The 24088-nt window shown below is 36.7% G+C and overlaps 1 protein-coding gene across 1 annotated transcript in view; it reads right to left on the reverse strand.

Moving 5' to 3' along the window:
• LOC150088059 (centrosomal protein of 135 kDa-like) overlaps window positions 1-24088 on the reverse strand; it is a 507662-nt gene that overhangs the window by 135981 nt on the left and 347593 nt on the right. The window contains exons 17-18 of the mRNA XM_090369998.1: window positions 15927-16081; window positions 5335-5390 (exon numbers count right to left, since the gene is read on the reverse strand). Coding sequence (XP_090226124.1) covers window positions 5335-5390; window positions 15927-16081 — 211 coding nt within the window. The remainder of the gene's footprint in view (window positions 1-5334; window positions 5391-15926; window positions 16082-24088) is intronic.

Genomic DNA, 24088 nt, shown 5'->3' on the forward strand with positions numbered 1-24088 from the left:
CAACAGTATCAAAAGCCTTTCTAAGATCCAATATCAAATATATAATATCAAAGTTATTCCCTGCATCCAGTTCTTTTGTGACTGCATCATAGTATCCAATCAAGTTGGTCAGGCAAGACTTCCCCTTAACAAAACCATGCTGTGTCTGAGCTATAACTGAAGTCTTGTCTAAATGATCCTGCAGTGCTTCTTTAACCAGTGCCTCCATTAATTTTCCTGGAACAGAAGTTAAGCTCACAGGTCTATAGTTACTTGTGTCAGCCTTTGATCCTCCTTTGTGAATTGGGGTCACATTTGCACATTTCCAGTCTATGGGTACCTCCCCTGAGTCCAAGGAAGCTCTCATAATTATGGCTAAGGGTTTGCTTACTTCCTTTGCTGCCTCCTTTAATATAACTGGATAGATCCCATCCACCCCGGGTGCCTTTCTTGTGTTTATCTTCAACAGTTTCTCCTCCACTTTACTCCCAGTTATTTCAAGATTCTGTAGCTTACTGCTAGAGTTGAATACACCTCTGGCATTCCCCTTGCTGAATAACTCCTCATGTGTGAATGTCGATGCAAAATATTCATTTAGTTTGTTAGCTACCTGAGCAGGATCATCAACAGTTGACCCATCAATATCCAGTGGACCAATCTGATTCATCCCCTTCCTTCTAGAGTTTACATAAGTAAAGAACTCTTTGCTGTTTTTCTTTGCTTCCCTTGCCAAAGATTTCTCGTAATCTGCCTTCGCCTGCCTAACCTCCTTTGTAACTTGGTTGCATATCAACTTGTATCTATCATAGGCTTCTGTGTCATGTGTTAATTTGTAAGTATCCCATACATTTTTCTTCTCTGCCATATGCCTCATTAGTTCATCTGACATCCATTTTGGCCTAAACCTTGAACAATATTTCTTAGTTGGTATGTAAAGCCTAGTAGCTTCCAAGATAAGTTCTTTGAATGCTTCCCATTTTGAATTTGCTGTTGGTAACATCATCAGTTGGTCCCACTGTATAGAATTTAAATACTGTCTCAGTCCATCGCAGTCGCCTTTACGGAAGCAATAACCCTTCCCTTTACCCCTGATGGTAGTTACCTCTTTGAGTAAATCCCACTTCAGCACACTGTGATCACTGCCACCTAGTGGTTCATTTATCTGCAGATTCTTAATGCATGAAGAATCACTGCTGATAATCAAATCAAGAGTATTACTCCCTCTTGTTGCCTCCCGAACATGCTGATGTAGAAAACAATCATCCAATAAATCCACAAAAGCCCTGCTAGTGTGTGAGTAACCAGCCCCCAAATTCCAGTCAATATCTGGGAAGTTAAAATCTCCCATTATAAGACTCTCTGATTTACTGGCCCACTCTATTTCCCTGTACAGTTCCTTATTATACTCATCAGAGTCATTAGGCCTATAGCACACTCCTACTCTCAGTTTTGATCTCCCAATGCTTATGTCACACCAAACTGACTCAACACTGCACTGTCCAGCGATGTCGACTGGCTTCACTTCCTTGGTTTTTATGTGTTTCTTAACTAATAGCATAACCCCTCCTCCCCTCCTGTCCTGTCTATCCTTTCTGTAAACGTTGTACTCCCCAAATTGCAGTTCTGCATCCCTTATATCTGTGTGACACCACGTCTCTGATATCCCAACAATATCTGCCTTTGATGTTTTGAGCAATACTTCAAATTCATCAAATTTATTTACTAAACTCCTAGCATTGGTGTACACGCAAGTATACCTGCACCTGTTTCTATTCTTAGCTACCCTAACACAACCCATGTGTTTACTTGTACCGCAATGGCTCCCAGAAGTCTCTGAAATACCATGCATCTTGTTTTTCAGGCTTCTGCTCATTCTAATAGAAGCAGTGCAAGAATCTCTTTCACCTCTGCCAGTGGCTACTGTCAATCTATTGGTCTTTGTCTCCCCCCAAGCTAGCAGTTTTCCGACCCACCTAACACTGCCTCGATAGCATCAGCAAATATTCTTGCACCCTTTCTATTTAAGTGTATCCCATCCCTGTAGAAACAATCTCTCCTGTTAACAAGTACAGTCCAGGCTGAAAAAAATTCTACCCCTTGAGCCTTGCACAATCTTTCCAGGGCCGAATTGATCGACAAGGCTCTCATCATATACTCCCTCCTATCGTGTCTGGGCAGAATTGCAGACACTTTCAAATTCAATCCTAATTCTCGGCTTTTGTTCAACAGTGACCTGTACTTGTTAAGTAATTCTGCCGGTCTCCTACTCTTAATATCATTAGTGCCAACGTGTACAACTATATCACCTTTTGTGCCCTTAAAAGATGATATTCGCTCTACAACGTCATCAACCTTTGCCCCTGGCAGACATACCCTGGTCCTGTTCCACCTATCTTTTTTACAAAGCATGTTCCCCGTTTCCTGACAATAGAGTCACCAACAACTACTAGTTCCTTCGGGACCAGCGCATTCTGCCTTGGGGGTTGCCTTTGTGTCACGTGATGTCCAAGTGCAAGCTCTGGCGTTGATGTGGGCAGCTGAGAGCTTGATGGGCCCCTCAATTTAGTTCCTTCGAGGGCATCTACCCTGTCCTTCAAGCTCTCATATAGGCCCACAAGAACACTGAGTTGTTGCCTGATATCGATACACTCTTTGCATCGCGCACACACAAAGACATCCCCCATGGCAGTATCATGTCCCGTACCCGATTGCTCTGCAAACATCAAGCAAACAGTGCATTTTATAAGGCTGTGAGTCAGAGTACAACTGCCCCCTCAGTTCTGCTCTGAGCCACAGCACTTCCATTAGCTTGAGCCTTTTGCTTTGCTGCTCTGGTCTGAGTCATGATTCTATTAATTTATTAATTAATTATGTTATGTTATTAATTATGTTAAATAAATTAATTATATTACGTTTGTAATCTAAGTCGTTATATGTATTTATTTAAACGTACAATTTAACTGCTAACGAAATTCAACTAACGCTATCTAGTACGGTATATAACTATCGTATCACAAAGGCTCGAAAATTACGAACGGTAGCGGAGTTGAAACACGTGGAAACCTTTACTGATACTTTTATGCAATTCCAAGGCCGAGCACAGAATAAATACACCAAATTAATCAGAAAATCACTAAATAATGTTATACTACTAAATTTAAATCAAAAGTTTTAGAAAAACAATAATTTCAAATCAATAAATAAGAAAAATCCACTTAGCGGCTTTGAACACGACCGTCTCTAGTAGCCTCGTCAGCAGACTGACAGCAGACTATTAACACCCCACATTTTACTAAAGCACATTTCTAGGGGTTACTACCATAAAACAATAAAAACATTTTCCATTTGCGTTTCTACTAGTGGAATCTGTTATAAACTGGTAGTAAACTCGATCTGATTGCATTATCGATAGCTGGAATTGTGTTGGTTTTTACGTTATTATGGTGAAATGTGTTTCCCCTTCACTGATAAACACACAAATACATTTTCAGAATCTTCTTCATTCCTATTGTGTTGCGTTCAGTTGGGGTGATTCCACGTTCGACTGCCATTTCTTGTAAACACAAAGGCGAATCGTGTATAAGCGAATTCGGTTCGTGTTATATAAGATAACGTTCCCCTATTTGTAAATCTTGTATGATCGAATTCGTGTAATGCAAACACGTGTTATACGAGGACCGACTGTACTCAGCTGCCTGACTCAATGTTAGAGCTTACCCTCATATATCTGGCTGCATGGTGGGATCACCAGGAGCAGGCAGTACTGGTCCCTCAGGAAGTTGCTATTCTTGATGACTCTACCATCAGGAAAATGGGAAATATTTTATGTAATAGGATACATGAAATAAGCAGGGCCATGCAAAACGCTGGGGGGGCACTGGATGCGATGCACATGGGCCTCAATGCAGAAGGGTGATCCCCAAAGCATTCTTTAACTTGTATAACATAGCGATAACAAAAGAAAGAGGGGGTATCCGAAACCAACCATGTACCTGGGCCTGCAGATACCAATGCATGCTCCTGAAAATAGACTAAGGTATATATATCTGTCAGGAACAATAGTTAGTAATATTATAAAACAACTATCTTTTAAAAGCACAAAATGTAATATTTTTGTGCATGCAGAACTAATATTAAGTATAAGCAATATGAGGCTTTTTTCTTTGCTTAAAAGATGTGAGGAGAGGTTGAGAAAACAAGCCATGAATTAGGACTGAATGTGCAAGTGTTTGAAATTTTATTAAGGCATGACACAAAGGATTTAATGGTGAGAACCTTGATAAATTCATCCTCAAAGAGAGATTGTGCAAGGGTCTTATGGAGTAGAATTTTTCACATCACGGTCTTTATTTATCAATAAAAGACTTTTTTACAGATGATTATATAACTTTTCTTTTGCCAAAATTCATATTTTCTATAGTCACTGTCATCCTAATGTATGAATTTTGTAGGGCCCACAGCTTTTGGGGGAAAAATTAAAAATTAAACACTTATTTTGGCACTGTATGTGCATGCTTGTGCACATGATGCATAAGAACTGTGTGAAAAGTAAGGTAAAAAAAAAAATTTTCCGCTTTTTTTTTTTTTTTTTTTTTTTTTTTTTTTTTGAAAAGACATTTAATCACATAACAAAGAAATGACATAAATGAAAGTGCATTAGTACACTACATTACCACAGTCTCCCAAAAAATTCAGGCACTTATCCTACCTTGTCATAAGTATTGTCATATCTCCATTGTAAAATTTCAGGATATTCCTTTTCAACCGGGTTTCAATAGATTATTTAATTTCACCAATATTTTTATAAAAGCCTGAACAGCTCAACTTTAATATGTAAGGACTTTGTGCTGGATGAACAAGTACCTCATATTGCTAATATTGTTGTGTGTGTGTATATATATATATATACAGAGCAATATCAGGTTTGTTTGCCTTGGTTGAACTGATGGCATCAAAACCAGACCTGTTTCTTGAATATGACTACTAGACCAAACATAGCTTAGAATTTCTAATAAATTTCTGTGGAACTAGTATCTTTTAGAATGCAAAAATTGGATTATTGCATATACTTCTTCATTTGTCCATTTCAAAGAAAGGCAACCAGTCTGGTTTAGTAATTTATGCCAACAGGTGTACAGCATTTTGTAACAAGAAGTAAAAAATATGAATGTTACACATGTTCTTTTATTAATGTAATGTTACTTTTAAGTAAAGGCATAGTTCCCCCCTCAAAACTCTAGTTACATTACTTTTCAAACATTCCTCACATACATTTCACATTAAACTTGTGAAGTAATTCTATATAAATCAAATGAATACTAACATTATACAAGAATTAAAAACAATACCACTTACTCAATATGAGATTCTAGTGTAGCAACTGTTATTCTTAGCTGTGTAGCATGTTCTTCCTAAACACACACACAAAAAAAAAAAATGTTATTGGTTTAAAACTAAGAAAATTAATTAATGTTAAATAACATCTAGACATTAAATAAAATTAATTGTTCAATAAATAAAATTAATTCCCTCCTTAACATAAAAAGAAGGAACTGTACAAATAAACCACACAAATAACTATAGTAACACTGACATTAGCTGTAAAAGTTATTTGTGATAATGACACTCATAAGCCAATGCAGTGCACAATGTAATGCAACAAGTTTTGATGATAGATCATATTATAAATGTGAAACAATAGCTGTTGTTCACCCTTTGTAAATAAGCGACAAGGACATCCGAGTTCATCCAGGATCAAGACAGCTTTTAAGATATTTTGAATGGTATTTTAATGGTATTCAGAACTCACAGTCTCGCTTTATCTGATATCTATACTGACATACATTCATTTTTGATAATACAGTCCATTCCGGTTATTTGGGACACATCGGGACTAGTGCATTTTGGCCTGATTAAGCGGCTGCTCCAATTATCCAAAGTTTCACGTAAATAGTTAAAAATACAATGTATCCCCCTTTACAATTGGTTCACTGTACAATCAAATCATGTTACGATGAACTCAACATAGTAAAGTACCGTTCATATACAATGTGCAGTAAGCACCGGTCATTGTGATCATGTTTGTGAATTGATTCTTATTAGCAAAAATAGGAGGAATATTATCCACAGGCTATAAAAGCAAAGATATATTAAGCACAAATTTACCCTTTATTACTTTACCAATTAAAAAATTAAATGATGCGTGAAAATCGGAAGAATATACATGATAATCGACATAATTAATATGTACTGTAATATGTACATATGAACTAGTTGACATTTCTGTTCACTGACATTTGTGGGTGGGGGTTAAAATTTAAAACAAACAGTAAAAAGATAAGCAATCAATAACAAAGCACACACAAATTGCAAGTAACATAATACGTGCAAGTGAGAACGGAGTAACAAGTTACAAAGCTTTAAAAATAGGAATGAAGAGAAGATCTGAAAATTAATTTTTTTATATGATTGAAGATTCCACGGAAGTATAAACACATTTCACCATAACAACTCACAGAATTCCAGCTGTCAGTATTATTGGAAATTCAGTAAGATCGAGTTTACTGTCCATTTATGATAGATTTCACTAACAGAAAAGCCCAATAAACAGGTGACTGCTAATTGTTTTTATTGTTTTATGGTTGTGACCTCCAGAATTTCGACTGAACCACGTGGTACCGTCGAAGACAATCATAGGGTAATCTCCAGTGCTGCGGTCTCCTTCCCCAATTAAACGGCATGTTGTCCCAATTAAGCGAAGTAAACCCTGGCTATTTTCTCGATTGGTTTCTGTTTTTTAAGATTTGCCCCAAATAAACAGCTGCCCCGATTAACCAGTGGCCCAATAACTGGAATCCACTGTATGTATATTCTACATATGCCAAAAGTTACCTTTCATCTTCCAGTTACATATTTTGACCTATGCAATTGGAATACAGTTGTAGTAATGTTTCGTTGGGATCACAGGAATTCATGACTGCATTTGGTCCAAGTAAACCATCCCTTGCAAATAAAACACAGTTATTTTCTGACTCTCTTTTTACTGGTTGCCATGTGATATTTTAGATGGCTGATTGAAAAAGGCTGGTTTACTATATTAACAGATCACAGATCATAACATCTACCGAAGAATTCCTCACTTCTCACTACATATCAATGAGTGTCAACAATGAATATTACGTTCGACTGCTGGACAGCAACGAAATTCAACAGATTAGTTGAACTTTTCACCACGTTTTTCTGTTCACAAAGAAATTAGTGAGAAGTCTTGCTAATATGAGTTTTCTATAGCAGCATATTAGCGAGGCAAAATGAGAGGGCAATACTCTTGATCTGATTATCAGCAGTGGCCATTCGTGCATTAAGAACCACTAGGTGGCAGTGATCACAGTATACTGATGTGGATTTACTTAAAGATGTAACTACATCCTTTACCCTTAAAGATGTAACTACATCTTTAGGGGTAAAGGAATGGGTTTTTGCTTTTGTAAAGGAGACTATAGCAGTCTTGGGCATTTTTCAATTTCTGTACAGTGGGACCAACTAATGAACGAACAACAAATTCCAAATGGGAAGCATTCAGGGAAATGATCATAGAAGCTACTAGGCTTTTCATACCAACTAAGAAATACTATTCAGAGTATATAGATAAATGGATGTTAGATGAACTAATGAGACATGTGGAAAAGAAGAAAAATGCATGGGATGCATATAAATTACCAGATGTTCAGAAAAAAATGTGTGGGATACATATATATTTTCAAAAGTCTATGGCAGATATGGACTAATCAGGAATGAAATCACAAAGGAGGTTAGGCAAGCCAAGCCAAATAACGAGAAGTTTCTTGCAAAGAAAGCCAAGAAAAGACAAAGCAAAGATTTCTTTACTTACGGAAACACTAGAAGGAAGGGGATGAATCACATTGATCTACTTCATATTGATGATTCAATTGTTGATAACCTTGCTCAGGTCGTTGAGAAATTGAGTAGGTATTTTGCATTTACATTCACACACATGAAGAATTTTTTATGAAAGTGGATGCCAGAAGTTAATCAAACTCTAACAGGTAGCTAAATGACTTTGTAATAACTGAGAGGAAAGTGGAAGAGAAACTACTGAAGTTAAACATGAAAAAAGGCAGCTGGGGTGGATGGGATCTAACCAATTATATTAAGGGAAGCAGCAAAGGAGGTAAGCAAACTCTTCGCATAATTATGACAGCAACTTTGGATTCAAGGGAAGTCCCTGAACACTGAAGATGTGGAAATGTATCTCAAATTCACAATTGGGGACCAAAGGGTGACATGAGTAATTAGCATTAGTTGAGGGATATGAAACAAGAAAGCAAGCTTATAGAGCATCAGCCAAAAAAAAAATAATAATAAATAAAAAAATAAAAATAAAATAAAATAAATCTTCCCATTTCACCCATCCGGTCACTCCAAATGTTTGTCTAGTTCAGCCTTAAATTTATTTAAGCTATCAACTTCCACAAAAACAGATGGAAGTCTGTTTCAGCAAACTACCCACTGGCTAAAGGCAAACTTCTGCACATCTATTCTACAACTTTCTTTCCTCGATTTGAATCTATGTCCCCCCCCCTCGGGTTCTTAATCTGAGCAAGTGGAAGTATCCCATCAGCATTGAGCCTGCTCAAACCATTCAAGGCCTTGTACACCTCAATCAGATCACCTTGCAGGTGGCTAGTCTCCAGATGCTGCAACTTACAGAATTTAAACCTCTCCTGGCAAGAGAACCTCCTTTGTTCCTCTCAACAATCTTGTTGCCCTTCTCTGTATAGGGCCTCATTTTAGGAAGGATCTACATCTCCTTCCTAAAATGAGGCCCCCAGAACTGTATGCAGTACAGTAGGGCCCCGCTTTATGACATTCTGCTTCTAAGCATTCCGCTATTATGGCTGTTTCCAATTATATCCATGTTCATTATGTTCAGCGCTTGTTCCACTTTTTCGGCATTTTTTCACATGACACATTCAGCAGAGGGTCTGAGAATAGCGTCAGGCAACATTTTATTGTCGGTGATTCAGTTTGTTTACAGCACTTGTGCGATCTACATCTCTTTGTATTCTGGTAATTTTCAAAAACTTTTTAGTTATTACAGTGTATTATATATAATATTTTTGTACTAATTACAATGGCATCTAAGTGCAGTACTAATGATAAAAAAAAGTAGTCGTAAGCCTCTTACTTTAAATGCCAAGTTAGAAATGATTAAACTAACTGAGCAAGGTATGTCTATGGCTGAGATAGGCCGTAAGCTAGGTTTGGCTCGCTAAACAGTTAGTACAATTCTGAATGCTAAGGAGAAAGTGTTGAAGGAAACTAGAAGTGTTACACCAGTGAACACTAAAGTTATAAGAAAACGTGATAGCCTTATTACTGACATGGAAAAACTTTTACTGATTTGGATTGAACATCAAATCAGTCACAAAGTGCCTTTAAGCCGAGCCATCAACCAGGACAAGGCCCTAAATCACTTCAATGCTATTAAGGCTGAGAAAGGTGAGAAAGTTGCTGAGGATAAATTCGAAACTAGCAGAGGTTGGTTTAATAGGGTTAAGGAAAGAAGTCATCTCCACAACATCAAAGTGCAAGGTGAAACAGCTAGTGCTGATACAGTAACTGCAGAAAGTTATCCATGTGAGCTTTCTAATGCCTGGCTTCAAATCTGCAAAAGATAGGCTAACTCTTGTTACAGGCTAATGTAGCTGGTGATTGCAAGTTAAAACCTATGATGATTTATCACTCAGAAAATCCTAGGACCCTAAAGAACTATGCAAAAGCTAGCCTCCCTGTTTATTTTAAATCTTCAAAAGCTTGGATGGCTGGAGATATTTTCTCAAATTGGTTCATGGACTATTTTAAGCCTACGGTTGAGACTTATTGCAAGGAAAAGAAAATTCCTTTCAAGATTTTACTTCTTGCAGACAATGCCCCTGGCCATCCTAGAGCTCTAATTGGTTTGTACGAGGAGATAAATGTTATTTTTCTACCTGCAAACACTTCATTGCTGCAGCCTACGGACCAAGGTGTCATTGCAGAATTTAAATCGTATTACTTAAGAACTTTTGCTATGGCTATAAATGCCTGAAACAGTGATACAGTAGCTGGACATAAACGAAATAAATTAAAAGCATTTTGGAAAGGCTTCATGATTTTGGATGGTATAAAAACCATTAGAGATGCACGGAGGAAGTTAAAGAAACAACATTGAAAGGTGCTTGGAAGAAGCTAATTCCCACACTTATGGACGATTTCAAAGGCTTTGAGAATTCAATGAAAGAAGTCACTACTTGTGGAAATGGCAAGGGAATTAGAATTGGAAGTCAAGCCTGAGGATGTGGCAGAATTGCTTGTCTCTCATGATGAGATCCTAATGGACAAAAATCTTCTTTGTGATTTAAGAGCAAAGACATGTGCATGTCAAAGGGACATGCACAGTTCTTCTCCAGCGCTTGTCGAGGTATAAAACGGTTGTCTCATGCCCTTGCGGCAGTTCATGGCTCTCGAATTGCTCAATATATTGAGTGACTCCTACCATAGGCAGTGGCGGAAGTGCCTGGAGTGGTCTATTATTGCATAGTCTTCTTTGGGGTTGAGGTCGTAGTGTATAACAATGCCGGCAAGTTAAAAACAGTAAGATCTACAGATACTAAGTATTAATTTTCAAAATCGCTAACTAAATTCAAATAAACCAAAGAGCTTGGCTAGGACTATAAAGCTACTTAGAGAAAATAATTTAGTATAACAATTAAGTCAATAAAACAACTAAATATATATAAAAACTTTGTGTTCGCCAGAGCTGCAAAAATCTTGGCCAACACGGTATTGTCACACAGGAATGATTATTGATGCTGTTTGCTTGTTATTTGGTTTTTAGGAGCATTAGCAACTAAGGCCATATTGCTCCGGGGATATGCGGTGGTCATGGGCTCGAACTCTGGTCTAATCAAGAAGCGTGTGCTACGCACTGCTGCTCCTGCCCACCTACCTGGCTACGGAGGTGCCAATTATTGACGCATTAAGAATCTGCAGATAAAGGAACCACTAGGCAGCAGTGATCACGGTGTACTGATGTGGGATTTAATAAAATATGAACTACCCACCAGTGGTCTCAGACAGTTTTTAAATCTATAGTGAGACCAACTAATGTTGCCAAAAGCAAATTCTAAATGGGAAGCAATCAAGAAATTAATCTTTTTTTTTGTTAGTTTTTGGCACATCGGCTTCTGTGGCCATATTGCACCTCCCAAGGTTTTTTTTTGCATTTTCTACTCTGATCCAAGCCCAAGGCAGGATTTGAACCATGACCTTTGGGTTGCCAGGCAGGCACTTTACCCACCCGGCTAGCCTGGTTGGCAAGAAATTAATCATGGAAGCTACTAGGTTTTCATATCAACTAAGAAATACTGTTCAAGATTTAGGCCTAAATGAAAGACAGATGAACTAATGAGACTCTTGGCTGAGAAGAAAAATATGTGAGACACATAAATAATCAGACAACACAGAAGCCTACCATAGGTATAAGCTAGTAATCAAGTCATCACAAAGGAGATCACACAAGCAAAGTCGGTTACAATAAATCTTTTTCAAAGGATGCAAAAAGGCTTCTTTAATTATGAAACTCTATAAAAAAGGGGATGAATCAGAGTAGTCTACTTGATATCGATGGTTCAACTGTTGATGATCCTGCACAGGCAGCTGACAAACTGAATGAGTATTTTGAATCTACTTTCCTAGAAAATTCCTCATCTACGACATGAGGAATTCTCTAGGAAAGTGGAACCAGGAAGTTTATCAAACTCTAACAGGAAGCTAAATTATTTTGTAATAATTGAGAGAAAAATGGAAGAGAAATTATTGAAGCTAAACATAAGAAAGCACCTGGGGTGGATGGGATCTATCCATTTATATTACGGGAGGCAGCAAAGGAAGTAAGCAAACCCTTAGCCCTAATTATGAGAGCATCTTTGGATTCAAGGAAGATCTCCGTGGATGGAGAAGTGCAAATGTATCCCCAAATCACAAAGGGGATGAAAGAGTGATGGGTAATTACAGACGTGTTAGTTTAACTTCTGTTCCAGGAAAAATAATGGAGTCCTGGTTAAGGACATAATGCAGGATCATCTAGATAAGACTGCAGTACAGTTCAGACACAGCATGGGTTTGTTAAGAGGATCCTTTTCTGACCAATCTGATTGGATACTACAATGTGGTCACAAAGAAACTGGATGTAAAAAATAATTTTGGCATTATTACTTGGATTTCAGCAAAGCTTTTGATACTGTTGCACATGGAAGACTGCTGTACTAACTGGAGCAGTGTGGCATTAAGGGAAAGTTGCTGCTATGGATAAAAGGGTGGTTGAGTGAGAGAGAGAGAGAAGAGAAAGTGGTAATCAATGAACACTGCTCTCAATGAACTAATGTTATTAGTAGAGTCCCCAGGTTTCCATGTTGGGTCCATTGTTGTTTTCTATATTGATCAATGATACTGATTAAGGTATATCATCCTTAATATCCAAGTATGCAGATAATACAAAGGTTGGCAGGGTTGTTAATGACAATAACAACAGTATGCTACAGAAACAGGGTCTAGAAAAGTTAGGCAGATGGGCTGAGACATGATAACTGAAGTTTAACATTGACAAATGCAAATTACTGCATATGGATAGCAGTAACACTAGAGTAATGTACTAACTGTGTGATACTGCACTCAGGGTAAGGCAGAACGAAAAAGACCTGGGGGGGGGGAATTGTGCAGTCAGATAGGAAGTTCCTTGTGTAGTTCAGACCGTCTACTTGTACAGCTCATGGGTTTTGTCGATGATATATAGGAATTTTGTAAGCAGAGATAAGGAGGTGATTATCCCATTGCAAGGCCTGACAGTGGTCAGGCCTCACTTTGAAAAATGTATACAGGCCTAGATGTCTCATTTTAGTGAGAATGTTGAGCTGCTGGAACAAGTACAGAGAAAGGTAACAAGGTTGGTGAGGGGTACAAAAGAATGATCTTACCAAGAAAGGCTTAAGTTCTGAAAATTGCAGCATTTGGGACTAGACACCTGCAAAGTGATTTGTTGAGGTGTTTAAGGCCTTGAATGGTTTGAACAACTTCAATGCTGATGGTATTCTTTCTCAGATTACGCATTTGAGGGGGCATAATTTGAAATTTAGGAAGGGCAGTTGCAGATGTGTGGAAATTTGCCTTTAGCCAGTGAGTAGTTGATTGCTGGAACAATTTTCCATTTGTGCTTGTGGAAGTTGATATCTTAAATAAATTCAAGGAAGAACTAGACACACTTATTGAAATGGGAAGAGGTTTTCTTTTCTTTTCTTTTTTTTTTTTTTGAATGATGCTGTATAACCTTGCTTTCTTTTATCATATGCCACTACTAATTCTAATGCTAAATTGCAGCATCTGGAGCTTTGGCACTATGAGGTGACCTGAAGTGTTTAAGGCTTTGATGGAATTCTTGCTCATGCTAAGACTGTGCATGTGAGATGGCACAAATTCAAATTGAAGAAGGATCATTATAGAATAGATATGTGCACATTTGCCAATGGGTAGTTGATTGCTGGAACAAGCTTCTAACAATTGTTGTTGTGGAAGTGGATATTTTGAATAAATTCAAGGAAGAACTAGACAAACTATTGAATGGAATGGATAGTGAAATGTGTGTTGTTGTTGTCGTTTTTTTTCCCCTCCTTTAGAGAGGCTGTCTACCTCATCCTTCTCAGTGTGGCCATGACTTGTTGTTGTTATTTGGTTTTTAGGAGCATTAGCAACTAAGGCCATATTGCTCCGGGATATGCGGTGGTCATTCCCTGACCTTTCCGCATCCTCTGTATTTGGTGGTGACGGGCTCGAACCCCGGTCTAATCAAGAAGCGTGTGCTACGCACTGTTGCTCCTTCCCACCTGGCTACGGAGGCGCCTGGCCATGACTTATGGTAAGGTTCTATATCCTAATCAACCATTACCTGAAAATGATGCAAATGTTCACTTGACTTGACAACTCTTGTGCATTTTTCATCTGTTATCACCAACTTTGGGACCCACCATGCTGATGCCTTTTTCGTAGCAAGAACCTTTGTTATTATATGGTACTATTATCATGTGACAATGTTGGAAAGTAACATGTTATCCAAAGTGTTGACAAAACATGTTAACATGTTTTGTTAATACACTTTTTCCACCAATGCTGCAATGTAATGATTCTAGCAATGCACTGAACTGTCACTTGTTGATCACTCATCACCAGATCATGTTCACAGTCAACAACTTTGGAAATGATAGATGCAGGTTTTCAGAAGTGTGGGTCATCTTCCAGGCTTTCCCTCCCTCATTTAAATTCTAATGCCCACTTCCTTAAACTATGAAATAGGAAGGGAAAATCTTCCCCAATGTGAACAAACCATATCCTCAGAATTTCTTTGGCTTTAGTCCCTTTTTCCCAAAAACTGGATGAGTGCATGGTGACTGATTTTGTCCATCTTTCCTTATTTACAACTTTGTTGACTTCATACTGGTAAATTAAAAAAAAAAAAAAGCTACTGAAACTGCATGAAACTTGGTCAGTTACTATTTGAAGTGTTATACATTTTAAATACAATTTTTTTTTAAAACTGTACCACTACCCTCTCATACTCTGGCCACGAACTTTATGAATGCCCCTCGTGTTTGTTTGTTATTTGGTTTTTAGGAGCATTAGCAACTAAGGCCATATTGCTCCATATGCCCCTCATACAGCATCAGCAAAATAAAAAAGAAAAACCTCCCACATCACCTGTCTATCCTCTCTAATAATTTTTCTACTACTTCCTTAAAGCTACCCATTACCCATCTTAAATTTATTCAAATTACCCACTTTCAATGCACCAGATGGAAGTCTGTTCAAACAAGCAACTACCCACTGGCTAAAGGCAAATTTCCACACTTCTATTACAACCATCCTTCCTCAATTTAAATTTATAACTACTCATGTCTGTTGCCTGGGCAAGAGTAAAGATGCTATCAGCATTTAACTTACTTGATCCGTTCATAACCTAAATACCTCAATCAGATCTCCCAGGTGCCGCAATTGCAGAACTGATCATACATCCTTTTGTTCCCCTTACTAATCTCACTGTTCTTAAATGCACCTATTCCAACACCTATTGTGGAAAATGGAAAAGCGACCCATATACAGTATCTTTCATTTGTCAACGTTAAACATTAACTGATAAATTTTTTTAGGTCTCTTCTAGATCCACAGCTTTCCGAAAATGAGGCTTCCAGAGCACATCTGGATGCAGTACTTAACATGGCCTAAGCAAATTATTCTGTTATATGTAATGATGGTTAAGCCTTGGCCTAGCCATCATTACATACAACAGAATAATCACCTGCCTTATCCCTACTGGCAAAATTCCTGTATATCACTGACAAAAACTCCATGAGCTATCCTGTCAGTGATCCGAGAACTTCATGTCTTACTGTCCAGTTAACCTTAGGTCTTTTCACTTTTCACAACATTGTGGAAAATGGAAAAGCTACTCATATACAGTATCTTTCATTTGTCAATGTTAAACATTAACTGATAAATTTTTTTAGGTCTCTTCTAGATTCAAAATTAATATTATTATGATAATAATATAAAAAAAATCCTCCAGTTAGAAGTACAGCACTGGTAGTACTATTAGGGGCAGCAGCATATGACTTCCAACAACTTTTGCAAAAGAGCAGAGAAGTTAAATGAATGTAATGATTTAAATTTTATTTTAAAAATTAAAATTTAATTAAATTTCAATTAAGTAGTTTTTCCTGATTTTATCTAAATCAATACTCTAATAATATATCTAAACAGAAGAATGTTAAGTAAATACAACATTTATATAATTTATTATGTAAGCATACTGATAAAAAAAATGGAATTTGACTACTTACTTTAGAAAAAACTTGCCGCTGAAGAGAAGAAACATGCTCTTCTTTTTCACCTGCTATATTTAAAATTTCATTTTTTTCATCCTCTACACTGGTTAAAGAGGTTCTTAAGTATTCTAGTTCTTTCTGCAGCTGGGCAGTTGAATCACTGAGATCAGCTATGGATATAAAAATTGATAAGTAAATATTTAAATTTACCTATTTCTATCTATTCAGATGTTTACATGCTATGGATCAAAAGTTCCAGGAATCACTGCATAAAAAAAGAAAAAACAAGTCCAGCAAGAGCATATCTAATGAATATAGAATGCGTGGCAAAACATTATTTACTTTTCTGCTAAAAATAATCTATAATCAAGAATATCATTTTCAATTTAAAAATAAAAAATAAATTAAATTTAAATGAAACATTGAAAATGTTGTGGAAGTTAAAATAGTAAAGATGCTAAATTTTTTTCTGAGATATTTCATAATCTTTTATTAACTATGAATATTTATTACTTTGTTATTTTATATTAAATTTTTATGATGTAAAAATTAACATAGCTTAAATTTTATTGTTAGTTTCTTACTGTTAATAAAAAAAAAAAAATTCTCATTTAAAAGTATAGCTAACTTTAATTTTTACTAAACTTACCTCTAAAATTTGAGTCTAATGTACTTTTAAATAATAAATATTCTAAATTTGTGACTATCTGTATTATAAATAGTACAAAAAAATTCTACACAATTTTCCACCCCAAACCTCCCACAATGAGACAGGAGCATGTTATGCAAGTAAATGCTTTGGGTCACAAATATATAAATCTGTCTCTCGTCCCAACTGTGAAATTTGGCCAATGTACTGTCACTGCCACTGTACTGTACACACTCAAGAAATCTACATCCTTCCTAAAATGAGGCCTCCAGACCTGTATACAGTACTCAAGGTGTCGCCTGACCATTGCCTTATACAAGGGAATAATCACCTCCTTATCCCTGCTAGAAAAATCCCTATATATCATCGACAATACACCATGAGCTACTCTTGCAGCCCGTCTGTACTGCTCAGAAAACTTCATATCTGCCTGCACAACCACCCCCAGGTCCCTTTCATTCTCTACCACTGTCAGTGTAGTACCACAGAGTTGCTGTTTCCCATATGTAGTACTTTACATTTGTCAATGTTAAACTTCATTTGCCACCTCTCAGCCCATCTGCTCAACCTTTCCAGATTTTGGACATGCAAATGCTTAAATGGCTTACCAACCTCAATAAACACCTTTGGAATGAAATGGAATATTGGCTTTAGACCAGGCGCCAACACACCTGCAATCAGCAGAAAAATATCTTCATGAGAGTGTAGTAATTTCAACACTCATTTGGAGAGGTCTGGGTTTAAGTGCTGTCGACAATTGGAAGAATTTCTGTCCTCTTCAATCAAGGCTGTAGTTAGCCAATCTAAAGAGGAGGGAGTAGGGTTCCTCCCATGAGTTACTCCAGGTTTTTTGCCCTGCACCACATGCATATTGGCCTGTGAACACACACTTGTACAGACACAATCCACAAATATACGGATATGTGCTATCCCCAGGGATTATTAAAATAATAATAATAATAATAATTATTATTATTATTATTATTAACCAGTAGCTGAAAAAACCACTGTGTTAAAGGGATGATCCAAAATACCACCTTCCAGTTATCAAAAATTAGTTCTGAGTTTTCAGTTAAATTTGACGGAAATTAGGCCAATAAAAATCTGGCAATTATTATTGCTTAGTCCTTCCATCTACATGTATCTTGACTCTCAATTGATGGATTTTCATGAAATTTTATATTTGATTCATTTAGAAGGATTTGTTAAGCTTTCCCAAATTTCATTAAAATCAGACCAATGGAAACCTTGCAATTATTATTAACACCCCCCAACACCATACATATCATCATATAACATAGGCAATCCATAACCGTATTTTGAAGCACTGGATATTATGCTTTTTGTCACATGCCAATTGGAGCAATGAATGGGCAATATGACGAACACAAAACTTCTCAGTTCATGCATAAAAGTCATTAATTTTTTTGCTCATTTTTTATTATAATTAGTGGCATATGATGCAAAGAAGCAAGCTTATAAAGCATCATTCAAAAAAAAAAAAAAAAAAAAACACCTCCCACATCACTTGTCCACCCGCTCCAATAATTTGTCTAGTTCTTCCTTAAAGTTATTCAAACTACTCACTTCCACAACACCAAACGAAAGTTTGTTGCAACAGTCAACCACCTACTGGCCAAAGGCAAACCTCATCACAACCATCCTTCCTACAAACATCTATCCTGCAACCATCCTTCCTACAAACATCTATCCTGTAATCATCCTTCCTACAAACATCTATCCTGTAATCAACCTTCCTACAAACATCTATCCTGTAATCATCCTTCCTATAACCATCCTTCCTCAATTTGAATTTATGCCTCCTCATGTATGTTCTGAGCAAGAGGAAGAATGATATCAGCACTGAGCTTGCTCAATCCATTCAAAGCCTTAAAAACCTCAATCAGATCATCTCACAGGTGCCTAGTCACAAAATGCTGCAATTTGCAGAACTGAAGCATGTCTTGGTAAGACTACCCTTTCATTCACTTCACTAATCTTGTTACCCTTTAGAAGCTGCATTCATCCATCAGATCTACATCCTTCATAAAACGAGGTCCTAGGACCTATACACAATACTTGAGATGCAGTCTGACCATTGCCTTATACAACGGGATAATTACTTTCTTGTTCCTACTAGCAAAGTTCCTGTATATCATAGACAAAACTTCATGAGCTGTTCTGCAGCCTGTCTGCATTGCTCAGAGTATTTCATACCTGACTACACAATTATCCTCAGTTGTTTTTCATTTTCCACTGCCCTGATTGTAGTACCACACAGCTGGTACATTAATCTGGAAATTACTGCTACCCATATGCAGTACCTTGCATTTATCAATTTTAAACTTCACCTGCCATTTCTCAGCCCATCAGCCTAATTTTTCAGTAGCTTACCTTGATTACTGCCATTAACCACCCTGCCAATCATTGTATCATCCGCAAACTTAGACATTAAGCCTGATATACCATCAATTAATCAATTATAGATAAAAACAACGAGTTGTTTTTTTTATCAACAACATCATCTATTAATAACCTATGTCTTCTCCCACTCAAATGCCTCTTTATCCAGTGCAGTAGCTTATCCTTACTGCCACATTGCTCCAATTTGTACAGCAGTCTTTTATGTGTAACAGGTATCAAAAGCTTTCCTGAAATACAAGTATATGATATTAGAATTATTTTTTCCATCCAGTTCCTTTGTTACTGAATTTTAATATCCAATTAGATTGGTCAGACAAGATTGCCCCTTAACAAATCCATGCTGAGACTGCAGTATAAGTTCATTCCTGTCTAGATGATCCTGCATTAGTTCTTTAACCAAAAACGGCATTATTTTTCACAGAACAGAAGTTAAGCTATCAGGTCTGTAATTATTCATGTCACCCTTTGATCCCCCCCCTTTGTGAATTGGGGATATATTTGCATATCTCCAATCCATAGGGACCTCTCCTGAATTATTGCTAACATGACTGAAATATAATGCACTAATACATACATTAATACAAAGGGGTGGTTTCATTCCCCACCCCTTTGAAAACCAGTTTGTTAGTAACCCATAAAAAACAAACAAATAAAGTTCTATTATTTATATATATAAAATGCAAATCACATAGTTGCAGTATTCATAATTTATAATTTTGCACTCAGTGCTTCTAATAATATTTTTATTTGTACAGTCAGTCCTCGTATAACACGTGTTTACATTACACGAATTCGATCATACACAATTTATAAATAGGGGAACGATATTGTATATAACACAAACTGAATTCGCTTATGCATGATTCGCCTTTGTGTTTACAAGAAATGGCAGTCGAACGTGGAATCACCCCAACTGAACGCAACATGATAGGAATGAAGAGAAGATTCTGAAAATGTATTTATGTTTTTTATATCAGTGAAGGGGAAACACATTTCACCATAATAATGTAAAAAACCACACAATTCCAGCTATCGGTATTATCGCAAATGCAATTAGATCGAGTTTACTACCCATTTATAACAGATTCCACTAGCAGGAATGCAACTGGAAATTGTTTTTATTGTTTTATGGTAGTAACCCCCAGAAATCTGCTTTAGTAAAATGTGAGCTAGTGAGATGTTAATTATTAATAGTGTGTCTCTGCCTTTATGGTGTTGTTTATTCAGCTGCTACATGCACACAGCTTTGTTTATGTGTATCAAGCATGCCTCCTCATTTTGTAATTGTGCTTTATTCCCTAAAAATGAGTATAATACTTAAAAGTTGTGAAAAGGAAGCGTTCTGGTGATTACTACAGATTCATAGAGAAAAAGAAAAGCAATATCGATTGACAGAGATAGACTGGGTTAAAAATTCTTACCCAGGAAAATTTGTAGCGGCCTCATACTAGTGTTTATGGCCAAAATCACACTTCTGGCCTCCGGCCCACTGGGGTTTCCCCCGGTAAATATGAAATCGTGAAAGGCCTGTTGCATGTGCTACAGGCCTAAATGAGGCTATGCCAAGAATTAGAAAGAATGCAGAGAAAATAAAAACAACTTTCATAGCAGGAAAAACTCAAAGTGTAACAAAATCCATTAGATGAAGACAAAGAATTGGAAGAGATGGAACGCCTGTTTGGATAGAAGATCAAACAAAGAACAAGTTTGCTTACGATAGAAGTAAAAGCATTAGCAATATTTTATTATGTAATGATCGTAATAAAATACGTATTTCATTACGATTATTTATTGTGTTTGGTAATGTTTTGATTACAAATGTGTGTTCAATCTTGGGTGGTCAGCACCTAACCCTATTTTTCCCATAGGGCCCGTTATTTATATTGCACAATTTTGCAATGAAAAGGGTCTCTAGGAACACAACTATTGTGCTATACAAGGACTGACTGTACAAATAGTTCATATTTTAATATACAAAGAATTCCAAATTTTGCGTTTCAGATAATCTATAAATTACTTCAGGTCCAAATATAAATTACAGTTTCAAATGAAACCTCATACAATAATTTCCTTCCAAGACCAACAGAGAAAATATTCTCGTTTGATTGTGCTTAGCAGTGATGAAGAGGAAGAAAATGAAATGAACGTACATTATCTGACATATATATCACAGTTTGTAAGACATTTGTTCAGTTATTACTATTTTTAATAAAAATTAAGTTTCCGATAGTTATAAAAAAAATGGTGTATTTTTTGTTAGCTTTTGGAATGTAACCCTTTTTGTACTGGTTCTTAGTAGAACACAATTTCACACTACACCAGATTTTGTAGGAACCTGACCACTGTGTTATACAAGGGTTACCTCTATTTCCTACATTCATAAGTGACTCGGTCAAAACAGCTAACGAGGTTGTATAAACATGATTTTTCCTTTACAAAACCATGCTGTTTCTTTTAGAAATACCATTTCTATCTGAATGATCTTGTAATGCACTCTTTACCAATGTCTCTGTGATTTTCCCACTACTGAAGTCAGATTAACCAGTCAGTAGTTACCCACTTCACTTTCGAGCCACCTTTATGTATTGGTGATACATAGGCACTTCTCCAATTCAAGGGAATAACTCCTAAATATAGTAATGACCTCATAATTATCCTCAATGGTTCAACATGTTCTCTTGCTGCCTTCCTCAAAATTACTGGGTATGTGCCATCAACTTCAGGAGCCTTTCTTGCCTTTATGCTTGAAAGTTTTTCTAATAAATAATCATCTGAAATTTAAATATAACTAATTTCATGCTTTTCAGCTTCACTCACACAGTTTTTGATTTGAAAACATCTTTGGCAGCACCTACTAAATTTTGGACTGTAGTAAAACCAATTTGTCATGATTTTGCGACTCTGAAATGACCTCATTTAATGTAATTTCTGCATCGTCATTTACATAAATTGCATCATTCCGGATACAATGTACTGAATCAAAGTTAGTGTGTTAGCATCATTAGCCAATATATGTACATCGGAAATTATGTCACTTGTCGTCATTTACGGAAATGACATCATTCCGGATATGAGTCATTTGACATCGTTTTCAGAAATTACATACCAAATCAAAGTTATTCAGTTATCATCATTAGCCGATATATGTACAGCAGAAATTACGCCATTTTACGTCATTTTTGGAAATCACGTGCCAAATCAAGGTTAGTGAGTTAGCGTCATTAGCTGATTTCATTGGCACTCGAGTCAAGAACATTGCAGGTTTACCAAGCTGTCTAATCATAGCAAACTTTACTAACCCAAATTGTTTTCAATACAGCTGTTAATCTATTCTTTGGATTGAACTTGCTCAAGGGTCAGTTTTGTAACTTTACCTATGTATTTGAAAGCCAACGTCAAAGAGTCTCTCGTTCTTGTTCTCATTACCTTCATTGCTACATAAAGGAGATCATAAGATCATACGGAGTAACGCTGCATCAGTCAGATCGTTTGAGTTTGTTCATTGCCATCATGAACTAACCAAGATGAATTCTCCAAGATAAATGCTGGGAAAGGATGGTTCTTCTGTATGCTCATCAAACAGTAGGCTCAGTGGTACTTTAGTTTCTCCTGGGGTGATATTTATCCTTGCTCCTGAAACAACATTTGCTGTTGGGCGATGAGACTCTCCTCACTCGGAACAGCTCCACTTATGTTGTCTTTAGCAAAATTAATTTCCGTGCGATTGTCATCAAAGAATGACTGATCTATCGTGATTTGATACAATCAATAGAGAAGCATGTTGACCAAATACAAAAGCCATGCTTTAACCACATGCTTTCTTACAAACCCAATCAAATAGCCGGAGTTGTGAACAGGAACTTCTCGACTTACATAACGGTTGCATTCTGCAGAACACTACGTAAGTCGGGTTTTATGTAAGTCAGGGAATTTCCTCATGGTTGTGCAGCACTCGCAACCGTGCTCACTAAATTGATTGAATCAAAAAAGAAATGTTCGATGAACATGTAAATAGAATTATTTATTGTATTTATTTAATTTTTTATCTCATGCACAGGAAAAATTACAAAAACGTGCAATTTAAAAATATTTAAAAATTATAAAATTACAAAAAAAGAGAGGAGAAGGCATAATATCAGTTGTTTTAACTCACGAGCATCGTTGCCAGAATCGACATCTTCAGGTGATAAGTATGCTACTGCGGTGGTTGAGGGCTATGGAGATTTAGAAGGGGTCACTGCTCAACCTTACGAAAGAACATATTAATGGATGACTGGACGGTGGCTTTTTTCTTTTCATCATAGATTTCTTTGTAGCAAACAAGCACCCCTCTGTTAACTTTTTAGAATTGTTCACTGTAATGATCCATCTCAAACCTTGCGATTGTCGATGCAATTTCACGAAATGCCATTGCCATCTCTCTGGTGATGGAGCCTCTCGGCTCCTCATTTGGTTCACCTTGAGCTCCATTAGCATTTTCTTCTTTCATTATCACTGCCTGCAAGTCAGTAAGTTCTTCTTTAGATGATTCCTTCTCTTCTTCCTCTATTAACTCCTACACATCTTTGGCATCAACCTCCAACTGACGTAGCTCTGCAACCTTTACAATCTAATCGGTGACCGGTTCATACGATTCGTCTTTTTCAAATCCTTCAAAACCTTTTACATGCTGTGGGCATATTTTCTTCCATGCAGCATTTAAACAACTTTTAGTAATTTCTGCACAGGCCTTATTAATGTTTAAGATGGCGTGGTAAATATGGTAAGATGTCCAAAAGTCTCTTAACGTAAAATTTTTCTCACCATCTACTGCAGACAATGCCTGAGCAAATGTTGTGTGTAAATAGCATGCTTTTAAATTCGAAATAACACCCTGATCCATAGGTTGGATGAGTGAAGTCGTGTTTGACGGTAGAAATATGACTCACGTTTGAATTGAAGTCATCTAGATGTGTAGGATGTTCAGGAGCATTATCTAATAGAAGCAAAATCTTGAAAGGAACATCATTATCTTTATAATATTTTCAACCTAGGGAATGAAGCAACGTTTAAACCAATGTGCAAAGAGAGATATTGTTATTCATGCTCTCTGTTTCAATTGGAA

The sequence above is a fragment of the Mastigoproctus giganteus genome, chromosome 3, assembly GCF_048544385.1.
Source record: "Mastigoproctus giganteus isolate SK-2022 chromosome 3, ASM4854438v1, whole genome shotgun sequence".
Classification (NCBI taxonomy): domain Eukaryota; kingdom Metazoa; phylum Arthropoda; class Arachnida; order Uropygi; family Thelyphonidae; genus Mastigoproctus; species Mastigoproctus giganteus.